The sequence below is a fragment of a genome, unplaced genomic scaffold, assembly GCF_019419815.1.
Source record: "Pyrus x bretschneideri cultivar Hongxiangsu unplaced genomic scaffold, Pyrus_bretschneideri_v1 Contig85, whole genome shotgun sequence".
Classification (NCBI taxonomy): Eukaryota; Viridiplantae; Streptophyta; class Magnoliopsida; order Rosales; family Rosaceae; genus Pyrus; species Pyrus x bretschneideri.
In genome coordinates this window covers 903,562-921,778 of record NW_025999826.1, presented here as the reverse complement: position 1 = coordinate 921,778, position 18,217 = coordinate 903,562, and the positions used below count along the sequence as shown (strand labels likewise).

Below are 18,217 nucleotides of genomic sequence, written 5' to 3'. Positions count from 1 at the left end.
CATCCTATGCCAAAAATTCCTTAATTAAACCGTTGCTGCTACTAAAGGTCGGCATCGGCCGAGTCGTTTCGGGTTGAGCTCTAGGATCGTTGGTCAGTCCAATAACATGCATAACGAAGGTTCTAGAAGACGTTAGGCGTTAGTCGGACGACAGATTTAGGTCTAGCGCCTAGATGGATAAGCGGGGCCTAGGCGGGGGTTTAAGCCAACTAGACGGATTTAAGTACATTCATTATATGTTGTGAAAATAAGTGTCTGTATACTTCAAAACACATAATTGTATATATAAATTACAAAATAAAATGACATATAGATCATAAAGTACTAGAACATATTGAAAACATGGGGAACAAACATATAATTGTCGATGCAACTTTCCGCCATTTTCAGTCTTGACGAAAATGCATCTGCAAAACAATCAACACTTTTGATCAAGGACCTAAGCCTCACGCGCCAACGAGGTGGGGGGGGGGTGGTTAGGTCAATGGATCTTCAATGTCTAAGTTAGTTTCTCTAAAAAGAGTAAGTGTTTAGGGCTTTTAGGGGTAACAAAAGCTTACCAAAGTTTGGTATAGATGGAGGTATATATAGGGTAGTGGCCCCATGATGTTAGAGTTTTATCCTACACATGACAACATCCTGTTGCCCAATGTTTATGGAGAGAATATTCTCAAGATATTAAAATAGGAAATAATATCTTGAAATAATGGTGTAAATATCCCTAATTGATTTAAATAGAGATTATTTACTTGAATGAAGTCAATTTTCAATTGGAAATGTATTAAATATGGGATTTGGGTAATTAATCATTATCTTAATGCTTTGACATTTCCTTACTATGGGCAAATGAGCTGTGGACAGTCGTATTCAGCTGTATGGACCTTTAGGGGTGCTAAGTTGCTCACGAGAGTATTTGAGAAGTCTGCCCATTTAATAAGGGCAATCTTGTATTTCTTGAGCAAAAGTTCACATGTCACCTCCAGAATTTTTGGGATTATTTTAGAATCGACAATAATAAGTATCTATCTAACTATTCAATGAGTCTCTTACATTTTATTGAAAAAAAAAAATACAAAACGAAAGTAATCGATTTTATGTCTAAGTCAAAGTCACGACCAAAGCGGATTTAAACGGGCTAGACGAATGTATAAACGGATCTAGACATACTTTCTTAATTTTTTAAATGTTTAAGAACGAATCGGAACAGCCGCTTAGGCGTTTGACGAGAATTCTTAGAACAATGCCCGTAACCCACCCAAACAAATGAACAAGCCGATCCATTATCTGACAGGTCGGTTTTAATGATTAAGAAGCCTGATACATTTCTCTCATTTTTGCTTAGTAACTTCATTGTTCGCCAAAAACTCATCACCCATAAATACGCACAAAAAAAGAGGTAAAATCACGTTTCAATAATTAGCGAGATCAATTTGAAAAACATATTGACTTCTGATGATGCATGATGCAGATACAGAAAAGTGGGATCTGAAGGTGAAGAACGGGATTCCGCTCAAATAGGGGAGAATAAAATGATCCAGAAAAGTAAATCTTTCCTATCAAAAATTTTAAAAAATAATAAAAAATAAATCTTGAAGCGGTGGAGGCTGGAGCAAGCAATCAATGGAAGGGATTTGGTGAAGAATTAAAAATAAATAAATCTTGAAGCGGTGGACGCTGGACAGGCAATTATTTGAGGATTTGGTGAAACAAATAAATATTGAGCGGGGGGAGGCTGGAGCAAGCAATTAATAGAAAGAATTTGGTTAAACTTAACAATTTTTTGCACGACTTATTAACTTGACATGAAAAATTATGAAAAATAATGAATTTTGAGTCAACATATTAACTAATCACATCGTTATCGATTCACCTGTTAAGAACTCGTTACAAATTTATTTGCTGGTAAACCGAAAAAATAAGCTTACTAGAATAGCGATAGAACTTAGTCTCACATAAGGTAGATCAAATCCTTACTGTTGGCCGACAATGGTGAACGTTCAACACCGGTTAACAACGGTACACAACGATTGACGGTCATGAATGGTCAACTTTGATCGCTCATTATAAATTTTTAAATAATTTGATTTTTCTTACAAAATACCAAAACACATTAAAAAATCATAATAATGAATTTACAAAAAGGAAAAATGGGAAATAATATGCAAATGCTCTTGATCGCCTCCTCTACTTTTTGACAGTGAGTACATTGTCATTTTAAGACCCTCTGAACCCTCATGAACATTGTTTTTAGGGGAGTTCAAAAATTCAAATGACAATATAACCATTGTTCAAGCATAGAGGATAAAATTACGAGCGTTTATATATATATATATATATATATATTTTTTTTTTTTTTTCACACTTTTACATTATTTGATTTATTTATTTTTTTTTTTTTTTTTTGTGAACAAAAGGTATTTTCTATACTAAAGGGGAGGAGGTGGCCTTTGTCTTACAATGGGCTAGCAATAATATGAGTCTAATTCGCATTTGGCGAGAATTGAATCTAAGACCTCTCACTTACAAGTGAAGAGGAATACTACTAGACCGTAATACTAAGTGACATTTTTTTTTAGTCCTCTTAATAACATTTTTCACAAGGCTTTTGAGGATTTTAGAAATCTAAATGAGGATGTTAATATACCCTTCATCAAAGCATAGAAGATGTGATAATCAACGTCTACATTTTTTTTTCTTCATATTTTCACACTTATAAATTAATTATTATGAATCTTTTAGTATGCTTTAGTATTTTGTAGTAAAAATCAAAACCGCACTGAACCAAATCATACACACCCCTAATTGTAATGTTTAAAACCACAAATCAACTATTTCTTCAGCGGGCACAAAACAATTTGTTTTTGTTAACCGACCCAACCCAATATATTTCGATTAGGTTGGTCAAGTTGGGCAATTGACCCATTAAAATGTCCACCTGTATTCACAACTGGCTATTGTGGTCTAAAACATGTTGCTAATATCGGCTCTATGATGCTTTTAAAATAATTGAAATCGTTTTGATGAAAATATTTTTGAAATCAATCATTAGTAGAAATTCGAGTAGATTCTGAAAAAATCACTTTAAATGCTTCATACAAGAAGTACATATCTAATACTTCTTCCAAAAAATACTTAAAATACTTTTGAAACTCAAAATCAATTTCATCAAAAGTGATTTCAGCTATTTTCATAACACTTCAATACGAATCCATACCTCTTGAGCTAGATGTACAATATCCTAAAGAGTACAATTTATGGCCAAACAATACTTTTCTTTATTTTTGCCACTTATTATTACATTTCAGGGACATTTACTTCCTTACGTGTGTGTGAGTGTATATATATTTTTTATTTATTTATTAAAATACACTTATCTTCTGTTTTTTTTTTTGGGAATATAAACTACAAATCGACGGACCATGGGCCATTGCAATAGATAAAATATTTAATTGATTTAAACCTCAGCTTATTTAAATTTTCTGTTAACGATATAAAAGGGGGTCGCTTGGCTTGGGATCTCGTTCATACTTATTAGCTCAAATTCCTGCTAACAGCCCTTTTATGGATGCGTTGCGTTCTTCTTTTCTGTGCACAATTTCTAACCTCAATCCAAACACAAGAAAATCACAACCTCCGAAGAGCACTAGTTCTCCATGCATACTACTATTAGCTATAGCAAGAAAAGCTAATGATAGTGATGATGATATTGCTCCAAGTACGAAGCGATGTGCAATGATCTTGCGATCTCTGGATGACTTCATAAAAAACTCCATAGAGCCACCACTACTCCGACCTTCATTGGACCCGATGCTCGTGCTCTCCGACAACTATGCTCCTATAACCGAAGAGCTTCCCCCAACCGAGTGCGAGCTGATACAAGGCTCCCTACCACCGTGCCTTGACGGTGCTTACATTCGCAATGGCCCTAACCCACAATTCCTTCCCCAAGGGCGGCCTTATCACCTCTTCGATGGCGATGGCATGCTTCACTCCATCAGGATCTCCCAAGGCCGAGCAATGCTTTGTAGCCGCTACGTCAAGACCTATAAATACACTGTGGAGCGCGAAGCCGGATATCCTCTCTTTCCCAGCATTTTCTCTAGCTTTAACGGCCTCCTTGCCTCCACAATGAACGTGGCTCTTCTTGCTGCTCGAATCATTGCTGGTCATCTCAATCTTGCTAACGGCTTTGGTGTGGCCAACACCAGTTTAATTCTCTTTGGCAACCGTCTCTACGCGCTTTGCGAGTCTGACCTCCCTTATGCTGTGCGGTTGACATCCAACGGAGATATTCAGACTATGGGGCGGCACCATTTTGATCAGAAGCTCTCCGAGGGCATGACAGCTCATCCGAAGATAGACCCCGAAACAGGCGAGACCTTTGCTTTCCGTTACAGACCAGTGCCTCCATTCCTCACCTATTTTCGCTTCAATGCAGACGGGACAAAGCACCCGGACGTGCCCATATTCTCTATGCGTCGTCCATCTATCATCCACGACTTTGCAATCACCAAGAAGTATGCCATATTTGTTGACATACAATTAACACTGGACCCCATCAAAATGATCACTACCGGTGGATCTCCAGTCGTTTTCGATCCGTCCAAAGTGACTAGGATCGGAGTACTTCCACGGTACGCAGTTGACGAGTCCGAGATGAGGTGGTTTAATGTTCCGGGATTGAACATTTTACACACCATTAACGCATGGGACGATGATCAAGAAGACGATCTTGATACGGATACTATCGTGTTGGTTGCACCAAATGTATTGTCTCCACAATACATTTTCAAGAGATGGGATCTCTTCCGCTCGTCTGTCGAGAAAATGAGGATCAATCTCAAGACGGGGATCGTAACAAGGCAACCAATCTCCGTAAGGAATATAGAATTCGGGATAATCAATCGTGCTTATGTGGGGAAGAAGAACAAGTTTGTGTATGGATCTGTCCCTGGAGAAACAATGCTCGCTGATGATCATTCAATACCAAAGTGTGCAGGGGTGGTGAAGTTGGATCTAGATGTATCGTCCGATGGGGGTGAGCGCACGGTGGCATGCAGGATGTACGGACCAAATTGCTACGGCGGCGAGCCTTTCTTTGTTGCTAGAGAGCCGGAGAATCCAAACGCGGAGGAGGATGATGGATACGTGGTGTCATTTGTGCACGATGAGAAGACAGGAGAATCAAGGTTCTTAGTGATGGATGCTAAGTCGCAACAGCTTGATATTGTGGCGGCTCTCAAGCTGCCCCGCCGGGTCCCGTACGGTTTCCATGGTCTCTTCGTGAAGGAAAGTGACCTACAAAAGTTGTACTAAATATAATTGCTGAATAGGATCTCACTAACAAAATAATACATGAGAGTTTACACTTTTAATATTATCAGAATTTTTTGTGATAAAACTCAACACCTATTAACATATTTTTAAGTTAGTATAATATCGATGATGTTAGACGAATCATGTTGGTCATATAAAGTTTATCAAATATTACTATCTCAGCTTGTCCACAAGTGTGTACCTTCTATGACTGAGGTTTGGCTTCAATGAACTCTAGAAATGCACTTAATTATTGTTGTAGCAGATCGAATCCGAAATAAACCTGTTGATGCCAAATGTTGGACGAAGTTACCGGATACCGTATATCATACAAAAGTACAAAAACAAAATGATGTATTGTGGTATAAGAAGAAAGGCTTTTTTTTTATTAGAACTCCGCATAATATTAAATACATTGCACATTAAAATTTAATATTTAATTACTCATATACCTTAATATGCAATGATAATTGCGCCCTCTTAAAGATTAAAAAAAAAATCTACGTACACCCAAAATCACTTTTAACATGTATATTCCAAGATTATTTATCTTATTCGACTCTTAAAACCATGCTCACTCTCCATTGTTGAATAAAACCTAATAAAACTACAAACAAGTTAATTAAAAAGAATTACAAAACTAATTGAAAAAAAACCCCGACCACCCCCACCATCTTTCCCGACCATGCATCTTTAAAACCCACTTGATATCTACGTTGTGCGGAAGCAAACCAACGGTTCCCACACACATGAGTCGGTATTGCCGATTCCCTTTACTTTAGCCACCAAGGAGCAATGGGTATGGGGTTTTACCAAATGGCCTCGGCCATATGTGTGTGTGGTACCATTGCTTATGAACTACTACATGGCTCTCCTTTTAATTGATGTGGAACAAAGTGTGGCTATAATCTAAGCCACCAAATTCTAACAATCTCCATCTTGGCGTGATTCTAGCCATCGACAAATTGACGTTTCATGATCCAAATGCAAATGGAGCACCACCTTGACCAAATGCAACCAAATTCCAAATGAGCTCTTCAAATTCAACGATCGTGAGAGTCACCAATCCTAAGCGTTATCTAGCCTTTGATACCAATTGTTGTGCTAGGATAACACCAAACCAATTGGAAACCAACTCAAGCTAACCCATAAGAGATATAACAAATGAAATGCAAGAACAAAATAGAAAAACACCAAGATTTAACGAGGTTCCTTAACAGTCAGTGTAACTGGAGTACGTCCTAGGAGCAGTAGGAGCTCACCAATAATCCACTATCAACCAAATGGGACTGCTTACAAAGTGTAGGCTTTCTCACAACCCAAAATCCTAATACACCCAATAGTTCTCATTCACCAAAGAATCAAATAGAGAAAGAAATATAGTGAATAAGTTCCTCTCCTATATACAGCTCAAAGATATTACAACAATTACTAATCTGATGGACGGTTGCTAACCAAAGAGGGTAGCATCTTTCTTCTCTTCTTCAACAATGAGGTTGTCGGCTCCTTTTGTCTTTCTTATGTCTACTATAAACAAAAGGCAGCAGCTACTGCCAATATTAACCCTAGCCATACATGTGGTTTTCACATGGGCCAAATAAAAAGGTCCCTTCAATGGGATAATGGGCTTCACTTGAGGCCCACTGAAATTTGGCCACACATACAACAATTTCTACCTTGGCCAAATTCCCGAAAGTACCACAACAAGCCAAACTAATATAATTAGCAATCACTCAAAAATCACTTTCAAATACTAGCAGGAAAAGAAATCATGCTGAACCAAATGCTCCAAAACTCATACTACTCAACATCTTCTTTACATAGGCAAAATGTGAGCCAAGTTCAAGCAATGAACAAACTTGGCTATACCAACCACATTAGTTAACATATTAGCGGGGTTGTCTTTAGTTGGAACCTTGTGGAGAATGATCTCCCATTCAACAACTTCACGCACAAAGTGATAACGCACATTTATGTGCTTAGTCCTCACATGATGAACCAAATAGTTAGCCAAATAAATGCCACTTTGACTATCAAAATGCACATCTACCTACTTCTGATCAACCCCAAATCTCTGTTAAGTCTGTGTATCCAAATGGCCTCCTTTGTAGCTTCAACAACTGCCACGTATCCAGCCTCTGTAGTAGACAAGGCAGTAAACCATTGCAAAATAGACTTCCAACAAATTGGCCCCTTGGCCATAGTAAACACATAGCCTGTAGTAGACTTCCTTTTATCCAAATCACCTGCATAATTTGAATCAACATAACCAACTGCAAAGTTGTCAAAGTTATCCTCTTAAAGCATAAACCAACATCTTTAGTACCATGAAGATACCTAATATCCACTTAGTTGCATGCCAATGCTCTTTACCAGGATTGTGTATATATCAACTCACCATACTAACTACATGAGGAATAACCGGTCTAGAGCATACCATTGCGTACATCAAACTATCAACCAAATTAGCATATGTATATTTTGCATTTGAAACTTCTCTTTATCGGTTTTAGGACATTTTAGAGAACTCAATTTAAAATGAGGAGCCAAAAGGGTACTAATCGGTTTGGTTGAATCATGAACTCCAAATTTTCGAATCAACTTTTCAAGGTATTGATTTTGATTTAAGCACACCAAACATTTTTGTCTATCTCTAGTGATCTCGATGCCAAAGATCTTCGCTTCTCCAAGATCTTTTATCTCAAACTCATTCTTCATTTGCTTTTTCAACATCTCAATCTATTCTTTGAGGCAATCAACATATCATCAACATATATCACCAAATAAACAAAAGACCCATCTTGCAACTTCCTAATGTACACACAATGGTTTTATTGACCTCTAGAATAATTTTGGCCTCTCATAAATTTATCAAACCTCAAATACTATTGTCTTGGAAATTGCTTCAAGCCATAAAGTGATTTCTTCAACTTGCAAAACAAATGCTCATTCCCTTTTACTTTATACCCATCCGGTTGACACATATAAATCTCTTCATTCACATCCCCATGCAGGAAAGATGTCCTCACATCAAGTTGCACAAGCTCAAGATCATATTATGAAACAAAAGCTAACATAATACGAATTAAGAAGTGTTTCACAACTGGAGAAAAGATTTCAATGTAGGCAATGCCCTCCTTTTGTGCATACCCTTTAGCAACTAATCTTGCTTTGAATCTCACATTACTTTTCCCGTCAACATCTTCTTTCGTAGTATACACCCATTTGCAACCGATAACTTTTTTACCCTAAGGCAATTTAGCTAACTCCTAGGTCTAGAGAGAATTTATCTCATCACCCATGGCATTGCACCACTTCTCATTTTTTCACTCTCAATTGCTTCCTCAAAATTGGATGGAATCTCATTAGTGATAATAGGAAGAGCAAAAGCCAAACTGGCTTCGTAAAATTTCTCTTTCTTTTATTCTTGGCAATAGACTCTAAAGGTGAAACTTGATCTTCATCTTGAATAGAATCTTCAAATTTCAACTTCTACAACATCCTCTTAGTCTTTCACTTCTTCACCTGTAGTAGCTCCGACATTAGTGAGAATAGGATTTGAAGTACTAGAGGCAACTTTCTTAAGCTCCACTTGTTGAACATCTTTTAGATTCATCTAGAAGTCTTTGAATATACTTTCTTCATCAAATGTCACATCTCTATTGATTACAAGCTTTTTCATCCTTGGGCACCACAACCTATAACATTTGACACCACTACTAAAACCAAGAAAGATAGCTTTTTCGCTATAAGATCAAGTTTATTTTCAGTTACATGAAAATAAGCAAGTGAACCAAAAATACGAATATAATCATAATCATAACAAGGTTTTCTAGTCCATACCACCATTGATGTCTTACCTTGAAAAACGTTGAGGGTAAACGGTTGATGACATGACATGCATAAGTAAATTCCTCTGCCTAAAATCACTTGCTCAAATCCAACTAAGATAGCATACATCTAACCTTCTCAAGGAAGGTTCGATTCAATCTTTGTGCAACTCCATTTGATTATGGAGTTCCCTTGACACTGAAATGCCTCATAATCCCTTCCTCTCTTCAAAATAAAAGATCATGGAGACAACTTCGACGGTGTCAAATTAGTGGATGCGAACCACTTCAACTTCCGTGGATGCAAACCACATCAAATTGATTGGTCAAATTCCCATTAATTACTAAAGTAGTCAAAATGGCACAAAGCTGCTCTAAATCCCAAATGGCATAAAGCCACACTCAAGTTCACAATTTGGAACTATGTTGGTTTGATCCCATAAAGGGTACGTAGGCAGTGTAGTACAAAATTCTAGATGCAACCGCAACCACAATCAAACCCAAATCCAAGCGCACAAATACTCTTATTTTCTTCATCAAGCTCATGGAGATTCAACAAGCACAACAAACACGTGTCGATTTATCCATACCCAAAGCCGAAGATCACCCACCACGTGAAACTCCTAGTGGCCCCGTTTTGTTCAATACCAAGCATTGACGGTCCTTGAATCGACATCTACAATGAGGGACTTCAAAACACAGTGGTCAAAGTACATTCACTATGCGAAAGGACTTCAAAATACACCTTCTACACGTGACAAGCACATGTATACGCTGCTCTTTGAAGTGAGGACATTTATAGACATCAAAATTTCGGTGAAAATAAATGTTTACCAACACATTAAAATTTTGACATGCCAGGGCATACGTGGCATGCACCATGTGTCTCACAAATCGTACACATGGCATGTGAGTCTGTGACTCATCAATACCGAACGAGTCATCAAGAGGGACACATGTCAATGTTTGGCAAAAAGGAATTATTTGATTTTAAGTTAAATTAAATCAAATATTAATTGATAAAGTCAAATCACAAACCCAGCCACAAATCAAGTCTTGGTTCTTTCATCAATTAATCAAGGCCAAATCCATTTGTAGGCAAGCTCACAATCAAGGTCAACTAATCAAGCCCACAATCACACCCTGTAATAACCCATCCCTAATTTTACGATTTTATTATTTTTAAAAGAGTGAATTCACGAAAATGCTCCCAGTGGCAAGATTGTTGACTTTCGTTGACCGTCATTTCGTGACGAGTATGAGCTATTATTTTATTGTATTCTCGATGTACTCGAACGCGTAGGCGCAAGCAAAATCGAAATTCAAGTTAAAATGAAGGTTTTACGAAACTATGAATCTGAAAAATACTTATGTAAAAATTACTATTTTTTATTTTATATATTTTTCATAATTATTATTATATTATATTAGTATTTTAATAATTTTGGTGGGATATTTTTTTATATCTTATTAATATTTTTGGTTTCGTGGGGCCCACATCTCACCCAAACTCTCAACCCCTTTCTCGCCATTTGTTCTCATCCTCTCGCATTCCTCTCTTTTTAGTTCTCTCTCCCTCACCTCTCCCGTATCTCTCCCTAACAACAACAACAACGACTACCATCACCGCCACTTTTCCTCCAATGAACCACCCATACCATCATCCCTCATCATCTTCATCCCACCACAAAAGCAAAACCACTTCAAACACCTGGTCTGGGCTGCCACCCCGAGAACCCAACTACTACCATCGAGCCAAGGACCACCGGTGAGGAGCTGTGGTTTCCCAACAAAGATCTCGTCGATTCCAGCGAAGGTAACGTTCAAAAACCCTATTAAACCTAGTATATCGTGTTTTGGTGTACCTTTGGAGTAGTTTTGAGAAAAATGACAATATTTGAATGCAACAACCACGCGGGGATGCTTCTCCCCAGTTTTCCGACGAAGAGCTCGAGTTTTGCAAGTCATTTTCGGCCAACTCTAGCCACGACTCAGCTTCTTTTTGGTACAAATCTCTTCTCATTCTAAGCTTTATTTCCATAGGTAAAACGTGAAATTTTGGTTAAGAATCAAGCTCGAACGAAGCTCAAGATATATCCTGGCTAAACCAGCTAGTTATGGGCTTCTTCCTTGCAAAAATCGGTGACCATACCCACGACTGGGAATGGGTCGACCCAATCCAAAAAAAACTCGGATTCGGATCCGTCCAGGCTTATTTTGACATCCCGAGTCTGTTTTTTACATCCATTTAGTAAAATTCCGAAGTTTTAACATAGTTAACTGCCAGGGCGGTTCAGTTGACTTTTTAGGGTAGACCGTTGACTTTTTACAAAAATTGTCCGGGACCTTTCTTAGTGTATTTCGACGCCTTGAATCCAAATCCGCCCTCCATTTTTCCAAATGTAATCATTTTAGTGGAGTTTTACTAATGGGTCTCAATATTATGCTTACGTGTGATTAGTATTAGAGACTCTGGCTTCCCTCATTCGGGCAGCTACAACTTCGCAAGTATCTGAGAGTAGGTCTTTGTTTTTAAATGTTATATATTTATTTAGTTTCTATTTATATATTTAATATAGAATTTTCCACGTTACGCTAGATTAGATTAACATTTATAAGAATTAGTGCATCGACAAAAATTATGAACTTATTCTACGTCTTACGAGGCGCATAGGCATACATACTATAAGGGGTTGCCTTAATTATTTTTACGGCAATGAATAGTATTGTTGACTAGAATTATCGATTTTACCAATGCATGCATGAATTTATTTGCGTGATTTGCTCATCGTGTGCTACACTGGTGTTAGTACTCGCTCGGGCCAGGGCCAGGGTTCGTGTTTATGTTTACATCGCACCGTACGCTCATTTTGAATCCATTGTAGGTGCCAGTTCTGTCCTAGAGTGCTATAGGCAATTAGAACTCGTATATGACATGCATAACGCCAATCTTCACGTGATTGTAGTACTAGAGTGTAAATCATTATTACACCCAGTCATGTCTAGATACCTATGCATGAACTTGTATGTCAGCATATGTCGATGAGCACCCGATATTATATGTTCATTTACACGAGATAATGTGATTATTGGATATTATACGTTTTTTATGTGAAATATTATGACTTATCGTATTTCTTAAGTATTATTGTTTACCATAAGTGTTCTCATGCTATGTAGTATACATATTTGGAAACTATATTTGTTTTACGGCTAGGGGTTATACATTTTTGAAAGGGTTTTTACAAAACTTTATTTTTAGGCTCACTCACCCTTGTTTTTCACCTATCCAAGTTTTAGTGGCAAAGCTTTCGTGTCGGCAAGGATTTCTGGCATAACGTTCTTATGGGAATACTTCCGATGGTATCATTCTTCTTTTACTTTACTGTACTTTACTTATGCTCTGACATCACATGTGAAATGGGTTCATTCCCGCTCACATGCGCACTCTTGCAATTAGGCACTTTTAGGTTTAAATTAACCCACATTTTCCACTTCACTACACTTTATGGCTTCGTCACCCTCCTGGTGCCACCCAACACAGCTCGATTAGGAGTCCAGGTGGACATTCCATGTCGGGGTGTGTCACACCCAAACGCTAAAGCTCTCAAGCCCTCCAAACTCTCAAATTCCCAATCAACCAAACATTCAAAAAGAGTCAAAAAAACTCTTTGCGTTCTTTGCCAAACTCGTGAAGAATCATCGAGCACCACTACACATGTTGATTCTTCTATCACCAAAAGTCAAACCCTTGCGGCATTCCATTCATCCGAGATCAAGTCATCACAAGCTTTGGATCAACAACCTCCTACACACACACTTTACATTTCAGAGATCGAATTAGATGATTTAAATTGTAAAGAGATTGTAACCCTAAACCTACATTAATACAATACATTATTTAGGAAACTTAATTCCAATCCCTGGCAAATATGACTTTTAAACTAAAACAAAAAGTAAGATCAAAATATAATTTTAGTCCCTTAGTAAATTAATCACCTCATTTATTAATTATATGTTGATGTTTTAATTATTTCTCCTTTTCTTCCTAATTTTAATGTATTAGTTATATTTCATTATAATTATAATTTTCATTTCATTCATCATAATATATGATGTTGTAAACATTTAGATAAACTAATTCTTGTTATACAATATATTTTGGTATACTTTGTGTTGTTTATTTAGGTACATTAAGTTATTTAAATTTTTTTTTTTTTTTTTGACAAAACCTTGATATTTTATTGAAATCAAATGCACTACATCAACTCCTGGCTGAGGAGGTCCTGAATGAGATCAGGAGGTCCATAAATGCCAAACTTAGCTAATCTATGGGCAACCCCATTACATGTTCTTGGCACGTGCACAAAATGGACCGGGAAAGCAACTCTGCCACTTGCCTGACATCCTTCGCTAGCAAACCAAACTCGGACAAATCCCGAGAGTAGTTATTGAAAACAATAATAACGAGAGCGGAATCACGCTTCACAATAACCCGTCTAAAATGCAACATCCCCGAGAGTAGTATATCTATTTTGGTACATATATTTAGGTACATTAATTCTGACACGCCTCGATCCTGATATCCCCAAATACCAGGATAGGCATATGCTAGCCGACACCCGAGGGTGACAAAGCCATTTTAAACATGCAGGATCATGTGCCTCAAATCTAAATCCTGAGGGGGCGCAAAACAGAAAAGGTGAGTGGACTAAAGTTTATAATAATACTAATAATACGAAAATCATTTTATTTATGAACAAACTAACCCCCTATTTTGAAAACATATATAATACTATATAATAGGTTCTTCTAAAAACCCTAACATGCCATGAAATCATTCGTAAAACAAGTATGAGTAAAATCATGCTCAATAACGGTGCTATCACCGTCCAAAGGCAAATTCGTAAATCTCCTCAATATTGTACTCTCTCTAGGGGTATCATAGTCGCCCGAATGCAGTACATGTCCATCACCCGAAGGTGAAGCTGTACGACACTAGGTTACACCAGTGAAGAAACATGGTAGGCCCCATCACCCGAAGGTGAAGCTATATGACTTCGGGTTACGCCTAATAATAAAATATATAAAACGTAAATTCAATAGTAATCATAAATATTTCGTAAAGAAATTTAAATAAATCATAGTGTATAAATCCATAAAACATAAATATGGAAATCTATAAAGACATATTATCAATCATGCTCCATTTGTGAAACATGCCATACATGCAAGCCTAATATTTTATAAAAAAAAACATGCAAGTTTAGAAGGGGTCCACTAACAAATATTTTGTTGCCCGAGAACCACTCGAGCTAGCAAGGATGGTGTCACCTCCAACCGATGCACCTAACCAAATTTGAGACCATTTAGTAAAACTATACCTAAATGATAGAATTTAAGAAAACGGACAGCGAATTCAGATTTGGCACTTTGAAATACGTAAGGAGGGACCTCGGGTTTCCCCCTACGCATCACCGCATGAGCCACCATGAGGCGGCAACTCGGAATGCCATGCACTGCCGCACTCGGCGGCAGGCAACCCCGACATATTGGAAAAGTCAACAACTTCAAAAATTCCTAAATTTTATAGGAATAAAGATCTCAATAAGAGGAATAACTTTCATACCTACGCCGAAATCCAATTCAACCAAGAAACACCTTAAATCACCCTCGATCTGTCAGAAACCCTTTAAATTGGTGGTTGTCGATTCATCCTCTTTGATACTCCAACACACCAACCAAGGCTTGGGACTTGTTCTCGGGTTCGTGAGGAGTCAAACCATGGTGGTGGTTGACGATAGTGGTTACAGAGATAGTCGATCGCCATCGTGGGTGCCCTCGAAATCGTTGACGTAAGATCCACGAATCTAGGCCCAAAATCCATCGATTAATCGATGAAAATGGAAGAAGAGAGGTCGTGGAATGTGTTCCAAATGGTGGATGGCGGTGAATTGCAGGAAAAATCACCTAAAAAGGTGTCGAAAAACATGGTGGGATGTAGGTCAGAAAGCGCAGGAATCGGGTCGAATGATCTGGTGTTTTCCTTCTCTCTCCCTTCCCTCCTTTCATTCTTTTCTTATTGGTCCACTGTTTTCCCCCCATTCTCCCGATTGGGCAGTCCCCCTCCTTTCTCTCATTCCCCATTCTCTCCTCCGTCCATCTCTCTCCTTTATCTTCTCATCCTTCCATCCTGGGCACACTCATGGCACCATCTCATTGCTCTAGCAAGATCTAGAGCCTTCCAAATTTATGGTCAAACGTCATTCATTAATAACTTTTCGTTATAACTCCAAATTCGATTTCGCTTGCACTCACGCGTTCGTCGTGACAACTACTACGAGGATATGCCAAGAAAATGAATCTTACGTGACATGACAAGGCGATCAAACAAAGTCAACGCATTTACCTCGAAGGGCATGTTCGTAATTTCACATTTAAAAATTATAAAAACTGTAATATTTGGGCATGGGTCGTTACAAATTCAATATAATACATTTCTGTGCATGCATTTAAGTATATACATTTTGGTACTAATATTTAGGTACATTAGTTCAATATAATATATTTCGATACATACATTTTGGTACTAACATTTAGGTACATTAATTGAGTTTTTTAAGTTTGAAAAATGTTAAATAAAGTTAATAAATTAAAAAAAAACTTTATTTGGTAAAAAATAATTAAAATGTGTATATTAATAAATTTAAATATTTAATAGAAGACATTGAATAAAACACACATTAATTAATTTGAAATAAGGACACATCAAGGGACTATAATCAATATGTAAACCTAACACCATGTTTTTATTAAATTCCAATCTTTTTCATGGATTAAAGTTAAAAAAAAAAAAAAAAAAAAAAAAAAAACCCCTACATTTATTTTGTACATGTGTTCTTGTCTCATTTGTCATAGGAAATGTGTATTTACATACTCCTATGGTAGAAAAGCATCCCTTGAGCATTTACCCAGATCAAGTTCCTGTTCGTAGGGGTAGATATCAAAGACTTGTGGGGAGATTAATTTATTTATCTCCAACTTGTACGTCCTAATATTGCATATGTTGTGAGTGTTATAAGCCAATTTATGCACTCACTCAGTGGAGATCACATGATTGCAGTAATGCGAATTTTGGCATATCTTAAGTTTGCACCCAATAAAAGAATACTTTATGAAAATATGGGCATCTAAAGGTTGAGGTGTTTACAAATGTAGATTGGGCTGACAATGTTACTGACAGATGGTCTGAATTTGGGTATCTTACGTTTTTTAGGGATAATTTGATTACGCGGCATAGTAAGAAGTAGAAAGTGTTGTCAAGGTCATCTGCAAAAGCTAAGTATAGAGGTATGGCAAATGGAATATGTGAACTTCTTTGGTTATGAAAACTTTTGAGATGTCTTGGTTTTGAACCAAAGGAGACTACAAAATCATATTGTGACAATAAATCTGCAAAGGAAATAGTTGTTAATCCGGTACAACATGATTGAACAAAGTATGTGGAGGTTTTCCAAAACTCAATTATCAAGTTAGGCATGTATAATATCTATGCACCAACTTGAGGGGGGTGTTGATTTGAGTCTTAATTGTAAATATTCACGGAGTCCTATTTTTGGTAGGATTAGGATTTGTAATTTATAGGATTTAGTTTCCTTATATTTTGTAATTACTTTCCTTGTAAATAAGTGTGTGCCTAAATATTGTAAACCTTAAAGGATGAATTAAATAATGAAGTATTCAACATATTTCTTCTAAAATTAAGTTTGAAACTTATTTAGTATTCTACTTGAATCCAACTTTTAAACTCAAAAATATTTTTCAGGTTTTAAGTCTTGAAAACTTATTTGGTAGGACTCTTTTTTTTAAACTGAACTCAAGAATAACTTAAAAATTAGCATTGTTTCTTGTTTACACCAAAAGTGTGTTTGTAGAGTTTTTAAATGTAAACCCAATTTCTCTCTCCCTTTTCCTCTCACACCGAATCCCGTCTCTTCTTTCTCTATCCCTTCTCTATCTCTCTTTCGTTCCTTTCTCCTATTTCTCTCTCCTCTCTTTCTCTCTCTTCTCCTCCGATCCTCTATCATCTTACTCTCTCTTCCAATGCTCTCACTCTTCTTTGACCCTCTCTCTTTCTCTGTGTTAAATTTAAAAGTTCCACTCCATCAGGGTGCTGTCGTAGGATGGGATTGTTTTCTTTAAAAACAATTTTGAATCTCATACCAAACAAGCTTTAGGATTTTAAAGAAAATTGTTGTTAAGAGATGTTCTTAACACATTTTGAAAAATGATGAAACTTTTGAATAGGATATCAAGCAGGCCCTAAGTATTCAAATCCAATCATTTCAAATAAAACCTATTACTGAAGACTTATATATAATTGTAAGTGTGGGTAACGATGGATGAACAAGGCCATGGCAAAGTGAAGGAGGAGTTGATGAGACAGAAATAATCTAAGCAGCGAAGGAAGACTGTGAGAAAGAAAAGGGGTTATTTATGTCTTTTCACTCTAAAGGGCAAAATTCTAAGAATTCTAAAAGTCGGGATAAAATTCTTTTGAAGCTTTTTCAAAAGGGGCATTTACGACAATTTACCTAGCCAAGACCGAAAACAAACTTGTTGGCCTTGGGCTACATCCCAAAAATTGACATCCTCCGATTGAGGAGTTTAATAGAGACATTACTGCCGAGATTCTAACCGAAAAATTAGACATTCCATGCCCTTAGAGAGTGCTACAAATGTAGTTTTTTGGGCTCCCAGCAGCTGAAGTAAGGCCCCAAAGTGTATGTTACAAACATTGTACATTTGTAAACTCTGTTTAAACTTCTGATATGAAGTTTAACTCAACTGTGATTGTAAGGGAAGCTGATACTACCTAAGCATGATTGCTCAATTATATCATCTCAACTCAACAAAGCCCTAAACCTCAAATAATTCGAATTCCCGAAGTGTAAGATAAATATCAGTGCGATCCTCGCAAACTATTTACAGAGCATAGAATTATGATCTTTCGTATCAAAATCCCTTGATACTTGATACTCAAAAAGCAGTGAGAAAGCTAACATATATGC

General features: G+C 37.0%; 1 protein-coding gene across 1 annotated transcript; it reads left to right on the top strand.

Moving 5' to 3' along the window:
• Nucleotides 1-3,560: 3,560 nt before the first annotated feature.
• On the top strand, nucleotides 3,561-5,316 carry LOC103965230 (probable carotenoid cleavage dioxygenase 4, chloroplastic). The gene has a single exon (XM_009378252.3). The coding sequence runs from the start codon at nucleotides 3,562-3,564 to the stop codon at nucleotides 5,314-5,316; it is 1,755 nt and encodes a 584-aa protein (XP_009376527.3). The 5' UTR covers nucleotide 3,561.
• Nucleotides 5,317-18,217: the final 12,901 nt, after the last annotated feature.

What these genes read in the sequence shown, in the direction of transcription:
- LOC103965230 (XM_009378252.3), top strand. Translation starts at nt 3,562, where the DNA reads ATGGATGCGTTGCGTTCTTCTTTTCTGTGCACAATTTCTAACCTCAAT.